Source organism: Zingiber officinale, chromosome 1B, assembly GCF_018446385.1.
Source record: "Zingiber officinale cultivar Zhangliang chromosome 1B, Zo_v1.1, whole genome shotgun sequence".
Classification (NCBI taxonomy): Eukaryota; Viridiplantae; Streptophyta; class Magnoliopsida; order Zingiberales; family Zingiberaceae; genus Zingiber; species Zingiber officinale.
The window spans coordinates 11209356-11226231 of record NC_055986.1 but is presented as its reverse complement, the minus strand read 5'-3'; the positions used below and the strand labels follow the sequence as shown (position 1 = coordinate 11226231).

The window sequence follows — 16876 nt, the reverse complement described above, 5'->3', positions numbered from 1 at the left end:
CAGTCAAAAAAATAGTTCGTGGGCTACCAAAAAACAAAGACACCTCCGGTGCAAAGAAACTTGCTTTTCTGGATGAAGAAGTTCAATATTTGAGAAAAAAAAAAGCAAAAACTTTTCGATTGAGATTATATTCCAAGTGAATCTGTTGTTCCATCTACTCTAAAGTTCCAATCATTGCACAGTATAGACAGGAGCATAAATAAGAGAGATGAACATTACACGACAATTCCATAACAAATCCAAACTTAGGGAAGACAGGAACATAACGGATCAAGGCATTCATGATTCATTGCTTCCAAAGTCGAGAATGAGGTCATAGGGGGGTACATTGAGTTAAGACACAGTAGCAAACATTGATGGGGAGAACGCACAAATTACATTCACTTCAGAAGAGTTTTCACAATGGACTTCACGTTGAGCTTCTTCAGGTCTGTGTAAGACTGACCACAGCCAACAAACATCACTGGAGCTCCTGAAACATAAACCATGGAAAGAGCTGCTCCAACCTGCAGGTGAAAAAACACATTTTACAAAACCGAGGAAAACATAGGTGATAAATATCTATATTAACTTTTGCAGTTAACTGACTTTATCATCGATAGTATCAAACTTGGTGAGCAGGATGCCATCAATCAGCCTGGCATTCGGAACTGTGGAGAGGTCAGCTAATTTCTGCAACATATGAGGAACAAAGTATTAAAAGAAGGAATAGGTATATTTCCTTCATATTGCTATGCTAAGCAATCATAACGGTCACAAATTTTAAGTGAATAATACACAAAAAGCACCTGGTCGAATTTTGTTAATTGATCCACCGCATCATTTCCAACCAGAGCCTCTCCGACAAAAAGAACTAGGTCTGGGCTGTTGAGATTGATGAGTTTAGAGAGTGCTCTCATCAGCGGCTCATTATCCTGATATGTCAGAGAGTAAGAACAGAAATCTCTCCAAATGTTTTGACAACTGAAAAGCATTTAAATAGTCCAGCCTAACCTGCATGCGACCAGCTGTATCAACAAGCACCACATCTGAACTGTTCCGTTTAGCTTCCTGGATGGCTTCCTTTGCTACGACTGCAGGATCTTTTTCATAGCCTTTCTCAAATATAGGTATCTGTGATTAATTTTGGTTTAGTTGAGTAAACATTATTCAGTTCTGCTTTATCATCACTGAAGTTGGAGGCTTTCTTGAGTCAAACCAAAGCTAAAGTCGAGTTACATTCATCAAAGATTCCAGAAGCAATTTTAGTTTGAGCATTTTACCGATGGCTTAATTAATTTTAGTTTCAGCATTTGACCAACGGCCTAAGCAGAAATCAGTGCATCTATTTAAATATAACTTACAGTTCAACAGACAATCAGTATAACAAAGGTCAAAAAGTGAAATGAGATTAATGGAAACAGAACAGAAGACACTAGGATCACAAGAATTTTTGAAAATGACTAAATAATATTTGACACAATATATAATCTAGTACTACCAACTAACAATTATTAACTATAAAATAAGTGAACTTGGAAGATGTCAGAAAAAAGATTTGGCAACAATATATATGAGAAACCAGCACAAATCTCAAGTAAACAATCATAAGAACATTGCACACCTGGAGTCTGCGTGCATGTGTGCGAAGCTGTTCAACAGCACCTGACCTAAATGTATCGCAGGCCGCTAGCATAACAGAAATGTTATGTTGCAAAAGCCAGTATGCAACCTGAAAATAAAATATCCTCAAAAAATAATCCTGATGCCAGTTAAACAAAGCAAACTAGGATAAAAGCACTTACTTTAGATAGATTAGTAGATTTTCCAACTCCATTGACACCAACAAAAACCACAACATAAGGTCTTCCTTGCTCCTTAGCCACATGAACATCTCGCAATATATCAATGGATCGTTTTGGCGTTAGAATGCGAAGAAGAGCCTCTTCCATAGCTGCCTGCAATTTCATCAAGTGGTATTTTGTAAGGTTGCAAAAGATGCCTCTGCAGTAAAATTAAACCTCCAGCAGAGCATATTGACAAACAACAAAGTTATGTACCTGGACTGTGGTAGAAACTCTTGTAAATGAGCCCAGCTTTTTTCCTTCAAGACTAGCTGCTACTGATTCACATAGCTTTTCAGCAATTTCCTCAGCCTAAGGGTGGCATACGAAAGGCAACAGTAAGCCGTTAGTGAACTGTAAACCAGTTGATGAAATTAGGTAACACAATCTAAATGGAAAATCAAGCGTACAAGGCAAGACACATACCACATTTTTAGTCATCAGACGATCTTTGAGGGCTTTCAATGCTGGTTGCAAATTAGATTTTTCTAGAACAGCATTGCCAGAAATGCTGAAAATTAAATAAACAAATAAATAAGATTGAAAGAATTGACAACTACAAAGATGCATGATAACAGATTTGAAGATAAGATCCTTAGGTCTTGGAGAAACCAGCGCACCAAACTATTATGGACCTCTAAAAATTTTCTTTTGTCTCCCAACGTCTGCAAAGCATGATTAACTGAGTTATTTTGGAGATTCTTGGTAGAATCACTAACACTATTATCTTTCACTTTTAACCATACACTACATTTAAGACATATTATCCAATTAATAAGTATGGTACAATTATACACCATAAATATGCCAACTGATGATGCACAGCTGCAGAAATAGTAATATAAAATAAGAGAAAACTAAATTGCTCGTGTATGAAATAACTGCTAATCTTTAATCAACAGTTTAACATAGTAGAATCTTAACTATAAGCTAACACATACATCTAGGGTCTCATTTAATTTAGAAAACCTGCAACGAGAAGTTATTGTCAGTGAAGATTTGAAAACGTCTCAAAAGGATTATGAAATTTGTTCACATACATGGCTCAAAATTAAAGGCTTTCATCCTGAGAACAGTTAATTTATTGGCTTCACTGGAAAAGATATGGGAAGGCTTTCATTTCTGTAACAGGATATACAGATGAAAATCATTCATCATCTCAAACAGATTGGTACGGAAAGTTAAAATGCTGATAGAAGAGCTGACAAAATTATAAACAATTCAGGGCAGAGATATTTGATTATGCTCCAAGGAATCACATAAAAATACTAGTGGTAGATTTTGGACAAGTCCAAGGTCTCAAAGTCAAATAATGTTAAAAACCCAAAATACTTTTAAATGTTTATTCAGGGAAGGAGGTGAAACCTATCAGAGAAATGATTACAGAGCAAGGCAAAGTGCTCTAGTTCAAGATAAATAAATCTTCAACTTAAAAGAAAATGACCATTAAGTAAACCAAAAAAATACCCCAGGCAAAATCCGTCCAGATTGAGATCAAAGCATTTTACCTTTGGATCATAGATGAAAACCAGCCTTTTTTCTTGGTGCTAGTTTTCTCATTCTCCACTTCCTCATCATCCTCATCCTCATCACTGCTTACAAGTTCCTCCTTATCCATCATGCTCTCTCCCTGATCTGCTGCTGCAGCTTCAATGGGTATATCTCCTCTCTCATTCGTGGGATCTGTGAAATCCAGCTTTGACTCGGAAGGTGAATCATCCCAAACCCTATTTTTTTTCACAATTTTCTTTGGCTCAGCCTTTGTAACCTTACCGCCAGCACTAGTATCTGTTTTCTTTCCACCTTTGGCTCTCAATTTTTGTAACTTATTTACATCAAAGGCCCCAGCTTCAGGGGCTCCATTCTCTTTTCCCTTTGCAAAAAGGTTTGGGGCTTGAGATTTCTCCTTATGTCCATTCCCTTGCCCTTTCAAACCACCATTAGCTAAAGAACGTCCCTCACCTGAATCGCCATCAGAGTCGTCCTTCCCAGAGCCACCACTGTTGTTATTCCGTTGTTTCCCAGATCCTCTGGCAGCACCATTAGGGGTTTGTTTCTTCACGGGAGCCATGGTAGAGGCCCGACCAGCCTGTTTGGACTTGCGCATCTCCTCAGCACGGGCCTCTGCTTCCTTCTGAAGCTGGCGGAAGGTCTCATTGAAATCATCATAAGTTATGCGTTTGGGGTCGTATATCTGAGAAAACTCGCGACGGACGGCGGCGAGAAGATCATCGACGTAAAGTAGGTGGAGGATGCGCTGGTAGACAGCGACGAAAACGAGACCAAGGTCGTTATCGAACGCCCACTTTAGCGTATAGGCTGCGCCGCCGGCAGGAACATCGTAGTGGAAGGCATCGTCGGCGGATCGCTCCTCAAGGAGGCAGGAACGGATGAGGGCATCGATGGGGGAGCCCTTAAGCGCCTTGCCGAGCTCCCATAGGATCAACCCACCTCGCGTAAATATCAACAGCTCTTCCAACATCTTCAAATCCGATCTGAACAATCCCCCTCAACTAAGACAAGAGGAAAAAAATCAACAAAATCAAACAAAACCCAAAGAGAAACATGACAATTTAATCGAGAGGGACACTAAAATGTATTCAGAACCAAAATTTTCGCGGATCAAGTGACACAAAGATCAGACGACGATAGATTTGAACAGTAAAAGAATGGATCGGAACGCCGGAACGGAACGGATCGGAAATGATTACCTCCTGATGAATCGGAAAACGACGTCGGAGGCGCTCCGGCGTGGCCTGATCGGGAAGCTTGCGCGCTGTCGAAGAAGGCGGGCGTCGGCAATTTAGGGTTGCTACGCGTGAGAAATGAGACAAGAGAGAGGAGACGGAGAACTTAATAAATAAAATTTATTTTCTAAAAAAAATCATTTTAATATATAATATAATAAAAATCATTTTAAATTTTTAAAAAATCTAAACAAAATCTATATAATCATAGAAACTTATTTTCTTATTAACTATTATTTATATTATTATTATTTTTCTAAGTAAATTTAATTAGATTACATTTTAATTATTATCATTATATATATATAATATTTATTATTTATTTTTATTATTATTGTTTAGTATTTTAATTAGTATATCATTAAATATTTAGTACGATAAATTACTAATAAATTAAACATAAATTAAAAAAAAAATTATTAAGTGATATATATATCCGGACCGCGATCGTTCCGTAAAATGCATGGTTCGTCGGAACGGACATGGAATAGCTAGAACGGACGTTCCTGTTGGTGCGAGATGTTGGTTGCTACTCGGAAAACCTAATGGTTCCACTGTACAAAAATTTTGTACAAAAGTCTGAACCTTTTCCTAGCTACCATGTGTTCTTTTAAATTAAACTTGAATCGCCTGCGGAACTTAACAAGTTTGATCCAAAGTTTAATCTATTTGTTCTTTTAGGTTTAGACTCGGATCTCTTGCGAAACTTAACACGTTCGATCCAAATCACCTAGGTTATTAATTTCATTAAATATTAATTTCATTAAATATTAATTTCTAAAATTGGCTTCCAGTACTGACGTGGCGAGGCACATGGCCTTCTTGGATATGGGAACAACCACCACCGACTAGGCAAAGCCTTTTAAGGAAAGTTAATATTTAATTTCCTTAAATAACTTTAGGTCAACCGAAAAGAACAATCAAATCACAAGGAAAAGAAAAAAAACAAAAGAACACAACATCAAAAACAAATTCGAAATACTAGAATCGCATGCCTCTTGTATTTGGTATTATTTCCAAAAATAACTAGTATGATGCGGAAAGGAAAAATACTAGTTATACCTTTTAGAAAGACCTCTTGATCTTCTACTGTATTCCTCTTCTAACCTCGGACGTTGTGTGGGCAACGATCTTCCGAGATGAGAACCACCAAGCACCTTCTTCTTCCTTACGAGTTTCGGTCATCAAAACTTCTCCTAGGATGAAGAGGTTCGGACACCACCACCATGCTCCAAGGGATGCTAGAAACAAAACTTTCTTTCTCTCCTTCTTCTTCTTCTTCTTCTCTAAACTTGATCCGGCCACCATATGAATCTCCACAAGAAGGATGAGGTTCGGCCATCAAAGAGAAGAGAGGAGGAGAGGATGGCCGGCCACACCAAGGAAGAAAAAGAGGGAGAAAATAGAATAGAGTTGTTCACCATGAAGCCTTCTCTACCCCCTCTTTTATAATCCTTGGTCTTGGCAAATAAGGAAAATTTAATAAAAACTTCCTTAATTCTTTTGCCATTGAAAAGGAAAATTTACTTAATTAAAACAATTTTTCTTTTCAATTTATGGCCGGCCACACCATAAAATTTCCAAGCAAATAAAATTTTAAACACAAATTAAAACTTCCTTATTTGCTTCCGGAAATTTATAAAAAATTTCTCCAATAATTTTTTCCTTCATAATTGGTTAATAAAAAGGAAATTTTATAAATTAAAATCTTTCTTTTAACATGTGGATAAAAAGAAAGTTATCTCTAAAAATTAAAATCTCTTTTAATCTATAAATAAGGAAATATATTAAATCTTTTATTAATCTTTTGTAGAAACTAATAAAAGAGAATTTTTAATTTTTAAACTTTCTTTTAAATAATAAACATGATTAATAGGAAAAATTTTACCAAAATTAAAATCAACCTTTTAATCTACAAATAAGGAAAGAGATTTAGCTCTTCTCTTAATCTTTTGTAGAATCTTATAAAAGGAAAGATTTAAATTTTTAAACTCTCTTTTAAATCATGTTATCCACATAAGAAAAAAATTTTAAAATTAAAATTCCTTTTTATTTTAATAGGGTCGGCCACCTAAGCTTGAGTTCAAGCTAGGGCCGGCCACATGAATTCACCCATGAACCAAACCATGGTCGACCCTAGCTTGGTCTCCAAGCTAGCTTGGTCGACCCCTATAGGATGGGTAAGAAGGTGGGTATGTGGTGGGTATAAATCTCTATATACAAGAGGCTACAATAGGGACCGAGAGGAGGAATTGGTTTTGGTCTCCTGATGAAATTAAGCATCCCGTGTTCGCCCCGAACACACAACTTAACTTCATCAATAATAATTCATTCCACTAAAGAATTATTATTGAACTACTGCACCAATCCCAAATTATATTTTTGGGCTCCTTCTTATTATGAGTGTGTTAGTCTCCCTATGTTTAAGATGGCGAATGTCCACTAATTAAGTGAGTTACTGACAACTCATTTAATTAATATCTTAGTCCAAGAGTAGTACCACTCAACCTCATCGTCATGTCGGACTAAGTCCACCTGCAGGGTTTAACATGACAATCCTTATGAGCTCCTCTTGGGGGCATTCTCAACTTAGATTACTAGGACACAGTTTTCTTCTATAATCAACAACACACACTATAAGTGATATCATTTCCCAACTTATCGGACTTATTGATTTATCGAACTAAATCTCACTCATTGATAAATTAAAGAAATAAATATCAAATATATGTGCTTGTTATTATATTGGGATTAAGAGCACACACTTCCATAATAACTGAGGTCTTTGTTCCTTTATAAAGTCAGTATAAAAGAAACGACCTCTAATGGTCCTACTCAATACACTCTAAGTATACTAGTGTAATTATATAGTTAAGATAAACTAATACCTAATTACACTACGACCTTCCAATGGTTTGTTCCTTTCCATCTTGGTCGTGAGCTACTGTTTATAATTTATAAGGAACCGATAACATAATCTTCTGTGTGTGATACCACACACCATGTTATCTACAATATAAATTAATTGAGCAACTACATTTATCGTAAATGTAGACATTTGACCAATGTGATTCTTATTTCTAGATAAATGTTTATACCAAAAGCTAGACTTTTAGTATACATCCTGAAGCATCCGGCGATCGACTGTTATTTTGATAATGGCAAAAGAATTCAAAGTTAAGTTGTTTTGTGATCTAACGTACTTAATTGAGTGTTTCAGGAAAGTCCTAGCTGCGGTTAGGCAGGTGGAAAACTCTAGGGGATGGTAACCCTAAGTCATAGGGGGTGGTAACCCTATGTGGAAAGTCATGGCGGATCGAGTGCTTCAGACAAAAGTCCTAGGGGGTGGTAACCCTAGGTGGAAAGTCCTGGTGTCGCGAACCAGGTGAAAGACTGGACGAGCCGGGAAGCGGAAGTCCAGCAGAAAGTCCGGAAGCTTCGAACGCTGAGCAAAAGTCCAGTCGATCTGGAGGATCGCACTGGCAACAGGTAAATCTCCTGAGTGAAGTAGGTGAGGACGCGTTCCCCGTAGAGGGAACAGTAGGCGTTGGGTCGACCTAGGGTTTCCGGTTGGAAATTCGAAGTCAGACCCGGACAATCCGATGACTGTCAATTATATCTATTATATTGTTTCTGTGCTAACTTTGTTTTGCAGGGTTTGTGTTTGAGACTAAAAAAATTTTGCAGGAACAAAGAAGCACACTTAGCCTCGGATGAACAATGTCTGAGGCGCCTCCATGGGGCTTGGAGGCGCCTCGGGTGCTAGCCGAAGCCAGCTGTCCAGAGGAGCTAGAGGCGCCTTGGACCAGGCGTTGGAGGCGCCTTCAGTGTGATAAGGCGCGACCAGATCAGAGCTGATCCACGCGTGTGAATCAGCGGCCTGGAGGCGCCTCAGACAGGCTTGGAGGCGCCTCCATCACTGTTTATAAGGAGGGTTCGAGCAGCACTAAATTCAAGAATTCACAAGCGATCCTTCTGCGTTCTACTGCTAACAAGTTCATCCCCAAGTGCTGCAACAACCTTCTGACGACCCGGAGCTCCGCTGTTTTAGAATCTATCGTTCGGTATAATTTACATTCTCACACTCATTGTAAATCTTAATCTGTACTATTGTTTCGATCTTATAGTTGTTGCCCATCGGAAGCGATCAACGATCGCGGGCCTTGGAGTAGGAGTCATCACAGGCTCCGAACCAAGTAACTCCTCGTGTCCTTGTGTGTTGTTTTGTCCCCTTTTCTTTATTCCGCTGCTTAAACTCGTACGATTTACGAATTCAAAAAAGTGAAAGCCACGAGCGTTATTCACCCCCCCTCTAGCGCTTTCGATCCAACAATTGATATCAGAGCGGGGTCGTGTTGATCTGGTGTAACCACCAATCACGCAATTTTTTCGTGGTATTTTCAGTTTTACAGAGTCAATTAGAATTAGCTTAATAGCTATATTCTAATTATTTTTTTCGAATTAGTTTTTGCTCGAGACTGGTGCAACACAACTCGAGTTCGTTATTTCTTAACTTTATTTCCCGCACTCCTAATCCAAGACCTAGTCTTGGGACATTTCTTCTATTTTTTGTTTTGCATATTTAACAAATGGCCCAATAAGAGGGTTTCAGCACCGTTCGTCCCCTATTCTTCACCGGAGAAGACTTCGGATATTGGAAGGGGTGAATGGAAACCTTCCTCAAGATCTAGTTTGATACCTGGATGATTATCAAGACTGGAATACAACTACCAACTGACGAAGACGGCAAGCCGACACCCTGCGAAAAATAGGAACCGACCCTAATCAAGAAGGTGGAAGTTGATGCCAGAGCGACTTGCACCCTCCAGTGCGGACTGACCAAGGAGGAGCTCAGCAGAGTTGGACCTTCTCCAGCGCAAAAGAGCTTTGGGAGAAGCTGATCGAACTCCACGAGGGCACCTCAGACACCAAGGTTAGTAAAAGAGATCTTCTATTTAATAAATTATATAACATGAAAATGCAGGACGGAGAGACCGCAAGTCAACTCTATGCTCGCATACAAGAAATTCTCAACTCCCTCCATGTGATCGGGCAAAGAGTCGAGAATCGGGATATCATAAGGTACGCTCTAAACGCTTTTCCAAGGAGCACATTGTGGGCATCGATGGTAGATGCCTACAAAGTCTCCAAGGATCTATCTTCTATAAAATTAGATGAGTTATTTTGTGAGTTTGAATTGCATGAACAGACTAATACACAACCAATCGAAAAGGGGGTTACTTTGGTTGCAGGTACCAGTCGAACACGTGAACCAGAATCGGAAGTCGAACCCGACTCAGACGATGAATTGACAACCGAACTAGTAAATCTTGTAAAGAAACTCTATAAGAAGAAGAAGGGCTTCAACAAGAGAGACCTAAAGAAAGCAGTTCAATCCAAGGAGGGTCATCCCGGCTCAAGAGTCAAGTTCGAGGTGATCTGCTACGGATGCAACCAAAAAGGGCACATCAAGGTCAACTGCCCAAATCAGAAGGATGCAAAGAAGTAGAGGAAAAGGAAGGTGCTGAAAGCGACTTGGGAAGAATCCTCAAAAGAAGACACCGACGATGAACTCGATCAGACGAGTCTACTTGCGTTGATGGCCCGGGACCAGATTTAACTGTCCGAGAGCGAGAGCGAGTCAGAAGCCGAGTCCGAGCGAAGCCACGGATCCGTATCCATTTCCGAAGAACCTGACCCCGCTGTAAGTGTTCCTCGACTTAATAATTTAGTTAATTACTTACTACGTAAATTAGCTAAGTCAAACCTAAAGGTCAAGTCACTTCTAAAGGAAGTAGCAGTCCTTAAAGAAGTGACTAACTCTAAGACCTTGCCTGGCCCAGTTCAGACTGGAAGTTCAACTCAAGTTCAAAAACTTGAGAAAGAAAATTCTAGTCTGAAAACTCAAGTGAAGGATTTAAAAAATACATTAGAACGGTTCTCTTTGGGCTTCAAGAAGCTTGACCTACTTCTTGGGACACAAAGAGCCGTTTACAACAAAACTGGGCTAGGTTATAAAACTAAAAGAAAATATAGATCTTACCTGTCCTTAGTAAATAGACAAAATAATAAATCAGTCCAAGCATGGGTACCCAAGTCCAACCTGGTTAATCAAGTTAGACTTGGTCAATATTGGGTCCCTAAGGATCAAATACATTACCTCGATAGACCATATCGAGGCTATGATCCAGCGGGAGCTAGAAGAAAAACAATAAAAAATAAAACTAAATTAAAAATTAAATTAAATTAAAATTTAAATTAAATAAAATTAAATTCAAATTCAAATTAAATAAAATCAAATTAAATTCAAGTTAAATCAAATTAAAATCCAAAGGAAGGCTCCAGGATAGCTGGCACCTCCGAACTTAATCCACCCGATAAGGGTAACCAAGAATAGACTACCTGACAGGGTAATTAAGGTTAGAATAAAATGAGCTAGGTTTAACTTGACTCACGGTACTGGTGAAGTATTGGATGATAGTACGTTGGGGAAGCTTAGTCATCGCATGTCTAGGAAGATATGGCTTCGACCTGGTGCATTTGGCTAAGTGGAACTGATTGAAGCTACCCTTTATGGATCATAACCAGTTAGACCAAGATTTTGTACTAAGTTCAATAGGTAGGAACTATTTGGAAAACCTCGAAGGCATGATTACTTTAATGATGTCCTTGTGACTCACCATAACCCAGAAGTTTATCCAAAGAATGCCTACTTGTTGAACCCAAAACTAAACCTGAATCTAACACAAAGTTAAACCAAACCCTAAAATTGAATCTAATTCATCTCACAAAAGGTGTAGGATTTCCTGATTGAAAATTTAGATCGGGTGAGATGACTAAGGAATAAAAATTAAAAAAAAAAATAAATTTGAAATTCAAAATATAAATCAAAATTCGAAATTCAAATTCAAAATTCGAGTTAAAATTCGAATTGAAATTCGAAATTCGAATTGATATTCGAAATTTGAAATTAAAATTCGTAATTAAAATTAAATTAATTCAAATTAAAATTCAAAATTCGCAATTAAATTAAAATTTAATTAAATTTTTAAATTTAATTAACTTAAATATTTTTTTAATTAATTAACGTAAATATTTTTAAAATTATCAACCTTCAAATCAAGATTTAATCAATATTCTTTCGAAATTAAATTAACATAAATATTTTTCAAATTTAATTTAAATATTTTTCAAATTAAATTAACTTAAATATTTTTCAAAAATTAAATTAACCTAAATATTCTTTCAAAATTTAATTAACCTAAATATTTTTCAAATTTAATTTAAATATTTTTCAAATTAAATTAACTTAAATATTTTTCAAACTTAAATTAACTTAACTTAAATATTTTTTCAAAATTAAATTAACTAAATTTTTTTCAAAATTAAATTAACTTAAATATTTTTCAAACTTAAATTAACTTAAATATTTTTTCAAAATTAAATTAACTTAAAATAATTTTCAAAAATTAACTTAAATATTTTTCAAAATTAAATTAACTTAAAATTTTTTCAAAATTAAATTAACTTAAATATTTTTTAAAAATTAAATTAACTTAAATATTTTTCAAAAAATTAATTAACTTAAAATATTTTTCAAAAAAAAAATTTAACTTAAAATTTACTTAAGTAAAATCAGCCATCTAACAATCACTCATAGGCATAACTGATTGTTAATATAGAATGAGTAAGATGGGGAATTAGAGAGCTTATGTCAATCAAACTATCTGTTGATCCATCGAAATGAATCCAATTCAAATACCTTATGTGTAGGAATTGGATCAATGGATGTTGGATAGTGGATGCTCTAGACATATGACTGGAGATAGATTGAAGCTCACTAAGCACAAATACCAGAACCTAGGATCAGTTGCATTCGGCAACGACGGTAAACTTAAGGTAATCGAAAAATGTAATATCGAACTTAGTTCCGATTTCATTATTCGAAATGTTTTGTTAATTGAAAATTTTAACTTTAATTTACTAAGTATAAGTTGTTGGTGCAATATTCCCTAGGTCAAGGTTGACCTGGTTGACTGAGCTTGAATTGGTTCGAGCTTGAGTCTTGATATTTGGGTTTCGATGTTTGACAATACATTGAGACAATACATGAAAATTGCAGGTGCAATTGGTCATATGGGGATATTGTGAAGGAAAGTCAAGTAGGTCATGGTTGACTAGATATTTGACTGGAAAGTCCTGGTGAGTGAAGCCAGGCAGAAGGAAAAATCCTGGTGAGTGAAGCCAGGTGAAAATCCTAGTGAGTGAAGCTAGGTGAAAGCTCTGGTGAGTAAAGCCAGACAATTGTGAAAGACCTAGTGAGTGAAGCTACGCAGTTGAAAAGTCCTGGTGAGTGAAGCCAGGTGAAAATCCTAGTGAGTGAAGCTAGGTGGAAGTCCTAGTGAGTTAAGCTAGGCAGATGAGAAGTCCTAGTGAGTGAAGCTAGGCAGAAGGGAAGTCCTGGTGAGTGAAGTCAGGCATGGGAAAATCCAGGTGGATCAAGGCTGATCAGACACCTGGTATTGTTAAGTCCAAGTGGGTCAAGGTTGACCGAACACTTGGCACGAGGAGAAAGTCCAAGTGGGTCAAAGGGATTGACCGGACACTTGGTGAGAGAGTCCTAGCAGGTTAAGGGTGGTCGGATGCTAAGCATGATGTACCAGCAGGTCATGGTTGACCGAATGTTGGTTTAGGGGACTTTGGACTTGGTTTTGGGCAAAAACCATGAGCTAGATCGATCAGCCGATCGATTGGCTCATGCCCAATCGATCGGCTGATCGATTGGGCAAGTCCTCGCGACAAACCTTCTTCCAATCGATCAGTGGATCGATTGGGGAGAAGTGTCGCACGAACAGAAAGCCTCCCAATTGATCGCCCGATCGATTGGGAGCCTCCAATCGATCAGGCGATCGATTGGGAGGTGCGATTTTGTGCGATAAGCCCTAGATCAATCGGTCGATCGATCCAGGCGATTTCCAGGAGCACAGAGGCACTCTAGATCGATCGGTCGATCGATCCAAAGCCTCCCCAATCGATTGGGAGCAATCCAATCGATTGGGATTCGACCATTGGCGTCGTATTTAGTTGTTGGTGAGCGTTTCTCTCCTGGGATCTCTCGGTTTTCTTCTCCAGCGACAACAGCGACCATAGAGCTTCTCCACAGTCACTCTCACGCTAGATCTTGAAGGTTCTTGGAGGCATTTCCAAGTCAAGAGGCGGATCTACATCAAGAAGAAGAAGCTAGGGTTAGGGTTTCTTGTGTAAACCGTGTAAGCTTTCCCTTTATTTGCTTCTCTTTGTTTCTTGTTGTATTGAGAGTATTGTAGGGCTTCTCTGCCTTCGGTAGTTACCAAAAAGGAGTGTTTTATTAGTGGAGGGTGCGTGAGTGTGTGGATTCTTGGACTAGTCACCTCTTCTTAAGGTGGATACCAAGTAAATCCCTAGTGTTAGTGTTGTGTGGTTGTTTCTTTGTATTTTCCGCTGCATTTCATCTTTGAAGAAGCAAGCAACGACGAGCACGAGATCGCGCCGAGCTATTCACCCCCCCCCCCTCTAGCTCCATTTTCGGTCCCAACATAAGTCAATTGTGTGATAGTGGCTACCTAGTTATTTTTAATAAATCTAGGTGTTTAGTTAAAAATATTAATAACCCCGAAACCATACTTAAGGGATTTAGAAAGAATAACATCTACACAATTGATCTACTCAAATCATCAATAAAGTGTCTCTTGACACAACAAGAGGAAACCACTCTGTGGCACAGAAGACTGGGTCACACTCATGTCAAACTCATTTCCAAAATGAGTCAAAATGGCTTAGTTAGAGGGCTACCCAAATTACGAAACCTAGAAAATATAGTTTGCCAAGCTTGCCAACAAGGTAAGCAAACCAAATCAACCCATAAGTCAACCAACCTAGATAGAACTAATTCCTTACTTGAGCTCCTACATTTAGACCTATTTGATTCACATGGAGCCAAATCACTAAGTAAGAACCAGTACTGCTTAGTCATAATTGATGATTACTCTAGGTTCACTTGGGTAAAATTTCTAAAGACAAAGGATGAAACCTTTGAAATTTTTAATAATTTCTGCAAGTTAATAGAAAATGAAAAAGACACCAAAATTAAAAGAATAAGAAGTGATCATGGAGGTGAATTTGAAAATCAAAGGTTTACCCAATTTTGTAAGATTAATGGATACAAACATGAATTTTCATGCCCTAGAACCCCTCAACAGAACGGTCTAGTGGAATAGAAAAATAGAACCCTACAAGAGGCCGCTAGAACTATGTTAAGCGAGTATAACTTAAATCATCAATTTTGGGTTGAAGCAATAAATACGGCAAACTACATTCAAAATTGAATTCTAATTAACAAACTTCATAATAAAACCCCTTATGAAATATTATAATAAAATTCTCAACTTAAAATATTTAAAAGTATTTGAATGTAAAGTTCATATTTTAAACACTAAAGATTACTTAGGAAAATTTACACCCAAATCAAACCAAGGATTCTTTTTAGGATACTCCTCAACTAGTAGGGCCTTTAGAGTATATAACCAAAATACTTTGAAAGTTGAAGAAACAACTAATGTAATCTTTGATGAAGACAATAACCTACCTAATATAAATTAAAACGTTGACATCAATCCAAAAATTACAGAAGACGATGAAATTCAACCTAACATTAGTATAACAGAGGAACTAACTCCTAACACAAATATAATACCAACAAGAATAAGTACTACTCACCCACCTGACCAAATTTTGGGTGACCCAAACCTAGGAGTTAGAACTAGTTCTTCGTATAGAAACTTGAGTCAGATTGCCCTTATTTCTAAAATTGAGCCTAAGACTATAGAGGAAGCCCTACCTGACCCAGATTGGATCATTGATATGCAAGAAGAGTTAGCCCAATTTGATAGAAACCAAGTCTGGAAACTTGTACCTAAACCCGTAGATAAGTCCATAATTGACACCAAATGGGTATTTAGGAACAAATTGGATGATCAGGGTGAAATAGTGAGAAACAAGACCAGACTAGTAGCCAAAGGTTTCAGTCAGGTTGAAGGTTTAGATTATGACGAAACCTATGCACCAGTAGCTAGACTCGAATCCATTAAGATGCTGCTGGCTTATGCAGCACATAAAGGATTTAGATTAAACCAAATGGATGTCAAGTCAGACTTTTTGAATGGATTTATTAAGGAAGAGGTATATGTAGGTCAACCCCCAGGTTTTGAGGACTCAGATCATCCAAACCATGTATTTAGACTAAAAAATGCCTTATATGCACTAAAACAAGCACCTAGGGCATGGTATGAACGGTTATCTAATTACCTAATATCCAAGGGCATTAACCAAGGTCAAATAGATCAGACTCTATTTGTCAAAACCATTGAAAAAGATATTTTTATTACCCAAATCTATGTTGACGACATAATTTTTGGCTCAACCAACACTAAACTTTTAAAAGAATTTGTTAACTTAATGGAAAACGAATTTGAGATGAGTTTAGTGGGGGAACTCAATTTTTTCTTAGGCTTACAAATTAAACAAATCAAAGATGGAATCTATATTTATCAAACTAAATATGCTAAAGAACTAATTAAAAAATTTGGCATGGAAAATTCAAAAATTATAAACACCCCAATGGCAACAAATAGCAACATTGATTCTGACCCAGAAGGAAAACCAGTAGACCCAAAGTACTATAGAAGTATAATAGGTAGCTTACTCTACCTAACTGTAAGTCGACACGATATTTTATTTGTAGTATGTATGTGCGTAAGATACCAATCTTGTGCAAAAGAGTCACATCTAACATATGTTAAAAGGATACTTAGGTACATTAAGGGCACCCTAAATGTGGGACTTTGGTACCCTAGAACTTGCACCCTTGACCTTTTTGGCTATTCTGATTCAGACTATGTCGGGTGCAAATTAGATAGAAAAAGCACAAGTGGTAGCTGCCAAATTCTAGGTCAGTGCCTAGTAAGTTGGTCAAGCAGAAAGTAACACTGTGTTGCTATATCCACTACTGAAGCTGAATACATAGCCCTACGAGAATGTGCTTCCCAACTTTTATGGATGATGCATACACTAAAAGACTATCAGCTAGAATACAAAAATATAAAAATTTTAATTGATATTGTGAGTTCAATTAATTTAACCAAAAATTCAATTCACCACTCTAGGACCAAACACATAGAGGTAAAACACCATTTTATAAGGGATCATGTAGCTAAGGGTGAAATTGTACTCAGTTATATTGAGTCCAAATCAAACCTAGTTGACATTTTC

At 37.3% G+C, this 16876-nt stretch overlaps 1 protein-coding gene across 1 annotated transcript; it reads right to left on the bottom strand.

Moving 5' to 3' along the window:
• Positions 1–263: 263 nt before the first annotated feature.
• On the bottom strand, positions 264–4667 carry LOC122050661 (signal recognition particle receptor subunit alpha-like). The gene is made up of 10 exons (XM_042611555.1): positions 4535–4667; positions 3332–4336; positions 2250–2334; positions 2040–2135; positions 1785–1937; positions 1604–1711; positions 994–1113; positions 789–914; positions 589–672; positions 264–506 (listed from the first exon to the last, which is right to left on the bottom strand). The coding sequence occupies exons 2-10, from the start codon at positions 4303–4305 to the stop codon at positions 381–383; spliced, it is 1872 nt and encodes a 623-aa protein (XP_042467489.1). The 5' UTR covers positions 4306–4336; positions 4535–4667; the 3' UTR covers positions 264–380.
• Between the last annotated feature and the right edge of the window lie 12209 nt (positions 4668–16876).